This window comes from Lycorma delicatula, chromosome 2 (genome assembly GCF_047948215.1).
Source record: "Lycorma delicatula isolate Av1 chromosome 2, ASM4794821v1, whole genome shotgun sequence".
In the NCBI taxonomy this organism is placed as follows: domain Eukaryota; kingdom Metazoa; phylum Arthropoda; class Insecta; order Hemiptera; family Fulgoridae; genus Lycorma; species Lycorma delicatula.
The window spans coordinates 204543518-204549517 of record NC_134456.1 but is presented as its reverse complement, the minus strand read 5'-3'; the positions used below and the strand labels follow the sequence as shown (position 1 = coordinate 204549517).

The 6000-nt window shown below is 27.5% G+C and overlaps 1 protein-coding gene across 1 annotated transcript in view; it reads right to left on the bottom strand.

Moving 5' to 3' along the window:
* Window positions 1-263: 263 nt before the first annotated feature.
* LOC142320036 (cytochrome P450 6j1-like) overlaps window positions 264-6000 on the bottom strand; it is a 46444-nt gene continuing 40707 nt past the window's right edge. The window contains exons 7-9 of the mRNA XM_075357716.1: window positions 5685-5891; window positions 2066-2311; window positions 264-433 (exon numbers count right to left, since the gene is read on the bottom strand). Of these exons, the coding sequence (XP_075213831.1) occupies window positions 264-433; window positions 2066-2311; window positions 5685-5891 (623 nt within the window). The remainder of the gene's footprint in view (window positions 434-2065; window positions 2312-5684; window positions 5892-6000) is intronic.

Here is a 6000-nt window from a genome sequence, read left to right as displayed (position 1 = left end):
ATCCCAGTCAGGCATGATATTTTCACACACGCTACAAATCATTCATCTCATCTTAACGGTGATCCCAGAGGGTAAAATAAAAAAATAAATAAATACATTTGGCATACTTTTATTGATAATTTTTTTATTATTAGTATGTAGAATGATAAAAAAGTAAGTATAGTAGTATGGTATGGTATGATAAAAAACTGATTTTTGTCTTGTAAAATCATTTTATTTTATTGTCTTATGTACGTATCAAAGTATCAAAAAAGAATGAAAGCCTAATTTAATTTTTTAAATTGAAGAAACAACTCTTGATCAGGCTGAAATGTAAACATACATTTGGTTGGTGTTACTGGTCTTGCTGGTTTATCTTTAGGTGGAAGTATCTCATAATCTTTGAGTAGATGGCACAACATAAGTTTTGTTACTATGATTACATGTTTCATACCTTTAATCAGAAAATATAAATTAATTGTAAAGTACTTTTAAAGTGAACTAAGAATACACACATATAGACAAATGAGCATAATTAGTTTTATTAAAACAATAAACATTTATTTTATATCATTAAGTCAAATAATTTTTTTTATAGGTAATTTAAATAATAAGTTATTTTAAATGTTAGAATAATTATATGAGAAATGAAAGCTGGAAATTATGTCATTGTTTCTCCTATGTAACTGAAATTTTTCTACTTTCAACCACATTTGAGAGAGGACATCCGTGCTAAGTGTAACATAGTCTTACACCCTGAAATCAATGGAAAACTACTGGTGTGTTTTCTGAGAAAATGTTTTCCTTTTTCCTTTTCTTTTCAATATGATAGAGTTTCTTGGCTAAAATAATTTGAAATAAAGTAGTCAGCAACTGGATCACTGAGTAGAGACTACTCGTCTGAAGAATTTTAGAGTATAGAACTATAATACTCTTAAATTGGAGCAGATAATTGTAGAATTTTAAAACTTTAAATATGATTAGTCTAGAACATAAAGTGATAGGTTAGGACTGGATGTAATAAAGATTAATAAAGAAGATGGAAAGAGAGCAGGATATTTGGTCAGTTAATTGTAAAGCAATTAACACAAAATAAAAAATAAAAATGCACGAAGAAGACTAATAATGAATTAAGAGTATAAGTTGAAGAGTTAAACTTTTCAGCTGAATATTAAGAGACAGAAAATATACAAATAGTAAAGATCTAGTTGATCTATTTAAATTAGCAAAAGGAGATAAAAAAATTAATAATTGACATTTTGAAAAGTCATAGCAGCAAATGGACAAAAAAAGCAAAAATAGCTGTGGAGAGAGTTCGCCTTTAACAATTTCTCACTAAGTATAAACTAGTGGACAACCATTTTCAAATTCATTAAAAGAAGAAGATACACACAAGAAAGACCAAGAAATATGTGAAGTGTATAATGGTTAGACAAGGTTTTGAAACCAAATTACTGATGACAAAATTTATCCAGAAGCTGAAAGAAATATAGTAGTGATGTCAGGTTAGGTGTAATCAAAAGTAGACACATTTAAAGAAAAAAGTTTTTTTTTAGAAAAAGTATTATATATATATATATGAGAGAGAGAGAGAGAGAGAGAGAGAGAGAGAGAGAGAAAGAGAAGGGTACAAACTCATAGTAAAGAAATATAACTTGTAAAATAAAGATGGAAGTTTTTTATGATGGAGTTTTTTATGTTTCCTATATAAGTTTTTAAATTATAAAAAAAAATATATACGTATCAGCTTGTAATGTATTCTCCATTGTGATGTTTCAGTTAACAAAAATCGATTTTATTTCATGTTAATATTTATAAGACATTTTCTTTAAATATGTATTGTGATTATGTGCTGGACTGAAAAACTAATCAAATGTTTTGTTTTATAATTTTGTTCCCTTTTGTGTGTGTGTATGAATGTGTGCACATGTGCATATGGTGTGTGTGTTTAAAATAAATGAATCTGAATGTCCTAGTTTATGAAACTATTATTTTATTTAAATGAGCACATTCCACTATGCATTACATTTTGCTACCCTTTGTATTAATGTAATATTTAGACATGATTTAGTTTTTTTATACGTACCTAAGCACATGCGTGGTCCATGCCCAAAAGGTAAATACGTGTATTTTGATCGCTTGCTTACATTTTCCTCAGAGAAATTTTCAGGATTAAAAGTATATGGATTAGGGTAATATTCAGGATCATGATGAATTGCATATGATGGGATTACTATGTTTGTTCCAACCTCAATAACAGTAGATCCTAAAGTGCAACTTTCAGTACAAATCCTTCCAATATAAGGCAAAAGTGTAAAAAATCTCTCCAGCTCTGAAATCACATAGCAGAAATGATAAATTTCTAGTCAAATATACTTTTTACTTTTTCCTTTGTAGTATAATGCAAACTATAAAATAAATACATAAACAAATTACAATCTTAGAACAAAAAACATTGATATAACTGGAATGTAGAAATATTCATAACTTTCTAATTGTTGGCATTTATTTATGAGTAACTATACAAATAAGTAACAAAAGTTTTTTTCAGAATTATACAGCTTTACATTCAATTTATACATAAGAAATGAATATTTGTTCATCTTATTTTATAACTTGTTTCTATTTATCAAAACTTACAAACAAAATACTTATTTTAACCTTTAGAATCATAATTATGTATCTTAACCTTTGAAAATATTAAGTATATTGAATACACAAAGCTAAACAAATCATAACAAAATGTGAGCAGCCACTTTTTTCTGTCATTATGTGTTATATTATAGCTTATTTTTTATAGCCACAAGCTTCTAAAAGCTTGAATCTTCATTAGCTTGCAACTTGCAAATACATTATTTACTTTTTATGTTTAAGACCTGCCATTTCGAACAAGATTATTAGAGGGATGATCATTTGCACCATACTTATACATACAGTGTAATGTTTATAGTGTGTCCTATATAATGTTTATACTGAAAAATATGTTGTTGCAACATTTCAATATATATTTAATGAAGGTAATTAAAAATTTATGAAATTAAGCAGGTTTTTGCTCATTTCTTTATTGGATTGCATCGTGGAATTATTATTCAATAATGTATTGTGCATAGTTATTTCAGGAGAGAGAAAGAGAAAGTAATACTACTGAAAACAGTCAAGGTCGTATACTAAAGTATTCCAGCTTACAAGTGATTAATTAGTAGGTAAATAAATAACCTAGCAGGAAAATAAATATCCTTTTGTTTTTTAAATTATTTATCAACTTTATTATCATGTCTTTCTTAGTAACTAGATAATCATAAAATAGAACAAAAAGCTGGACAAAATCTTATTGAAATAACTGAAATTGCATAACGTGGAAAAATAAATAACAGAAATAAAGCGAAGTAAAGTGGAAGAAGATATTACACAAATAAAGAAAGATGTAATTAAAATAAATATGGATGTTAAGAAATCCAAAATAAATGAGATGGTTAAGGAGAAAAGTGTAACATTTTTAATATACAAGTACTAGGAAATTCTTTCCAAGAAAATTTGAAGATTACAAAAGCCACCTTTGATTCCATGCAATCGGGTTCCACAATTGACAACAGTCAAATATAGAATAACTTTCTCAGATTAAAATCTAATGAAGAATATAGCCCAAATCTGATCAGCTTTAACTGCCTCTATTTAAAAGATTGGAACTTAAGAGTCAAGCAAATTGCTGAAATCCTGAAAATGTTTAGATTATCCTAACATTAGACAAATAGGGAAGAATTTGTATACATAGTTCTTAAATTATAAAAATTAGTGGAAAAATGTAATTGTACGATACAATTAGCTAATTGTAAATGGCCAGAATTATAACCTGAATGTACTTATGACTAATGATATTCAATTATCTAAAGAAATGTAAGTGAGTGAAAGTCACTACAGGAGAAAAGTGGAGTTTGTCAACTTCAGTGGGTTTTAAGAAGCTAAAAATAAATATGGTTACTTTGTTTCTAACAGATGCTTACAGTCAATGTTTAACCAAATCAGTTATACCTAGGAAATGAGCATGTTCAATACTGATAATACTTTTTAAAAAGGGAAATAGAAAAGTACTGAATAAACTATGGATGTAACAACTTTACTGGCAGTAACATAAAATATATATAGAAATATTATTCCACAAACTATTTAAAATATATAATATTACATTATAAATATATAATAACAGACCAAAAATGGTACAGTAGATCACATTTCACAATCAGAGAACTGATTATGAAATCTAAAGTTTATATATTTCCTATGGCCTTTTTTCATAGATTTCCAAAATAAATTATTAATACCTTATTGAAGGAAATAATACCTTAAGTAGGGTAGTTGTTGATAACCAAAATTTTAATATTATAGAAGGAATTTATGATTCCTCTTTCATTAGTTTTTCAAACTGGCAAATTATTTTTGTGATGAATGGATTGATCAAGATAAGAATAAGAATGGATGGGACAGAATGATTTTGATGTTGCTCATTTTTAAGAGTATGGAAGAGCTTATAAAAATAACTCATGACTTAATTAAGAAGTGCAAGAGAGTCAGCTTGTATGTGAATCCAAATAAATGCCGACTTATCTGTATAAATTGTAAACCAGAAAATTTGTTAACAGACAATATCCAAATAGAAGGGAGAGGTAATTTACTTTTAGCACTGCATAGGAATAGGCTGTCAATTTTCTGAAATTGTTCAGAGATATGCTCTGGGTTGGCAAGATGGTGAAAAGTAAAGAATTCTTAAATCAAAAATAGCCATAAAAATTAAAGTGAAGTTATGGTTCATGGATGGATAGATTGATCCTTAATGCCATAACATATGCTAGTAAAACTGGACACAATAAGAGAGACAGTATGCTAAGAATGACGGTGAGAGCAATGGAGAAGTATATGATAAGAATTACTAGAAGGAATGAAAAGAGAAAGAAATGAGTTGACAGCAAACAGGGCTTCATGATAAGTAGCAAAGAAAACAAATAGGGTTCAAGATGTAATAACAAAGATAGCAAAAAGGAAGTAGAATTGGCAAGGCAGAAAATGAAAAGAAATGATCAGTAGGCAAGAAGAACTAACTGTATTATGGAAAAGAGATTACTCTAAGAGTGAGGTGAAGTAAAGACCAGAAAATTCATTTTATCTCTCTTTTAAGAGAACTCTGTTTATTGTTATGCTTACTTTATATTAATTTTTAACTGAAAATATTGTAATCTAATCAACTTATATTCTTTTTAACTTCAGCTGAGGCTGATTTTGTATGTTGAAGAAAATAAAGGTTTATTATTATTATTTTTTATTTATTTTTTTCTTTTTACTATACTTGGTAATGTAAAATTAGGAGGTGATCTTATTTTCATAAGAGTTTTAAAGGATTTGTTGTTGGTTATAAACCAGCAAATAACATTGGGTTCAATTTCACTGCAGGCTTTTGGTATTTGTTAGAAGCTAATGATTATAGCAAATAATGCCTTTCAACATTTATTCTTCAAAAAAAAAAGTAATAATAATGAGACTGTTAATTAACTTCATAATACTTTAAGAGTTGTTGAATGAATTTATTTCATCACATTTTGATATATTGTATATCTTAAAATACAAAAACCACAGTAATCTGACAATTAAGATTATAATTATCAGTTTTACTTATTTCCTTAAACATCTAAAAAAAAATCATGAATTTTGTTCACCTGACAAAACCATATCTGTGTACTCCAGCTTTTTTACAGCATCTACAGTGATAGTTGTCACTTTTGACATCTCTTCTTGTACCTTTTGCTGTATATCTGGGTAGAGCATCAAGTGATACAAAACCAAATCCAAATGGTTTGCTGATGTTAGATAACCATCATTATAAAAAGTAGCCATATATCCTGTGATATCCATTACAGTCATATCTGAAAAGAATATTTACTTTAAACACTAGTTTTCTAAAGATAATTACATTTTTCTTGACTACTCTTCTCACAAGTTTTCAACATTTTCATGCTTTATAAATTTATTACA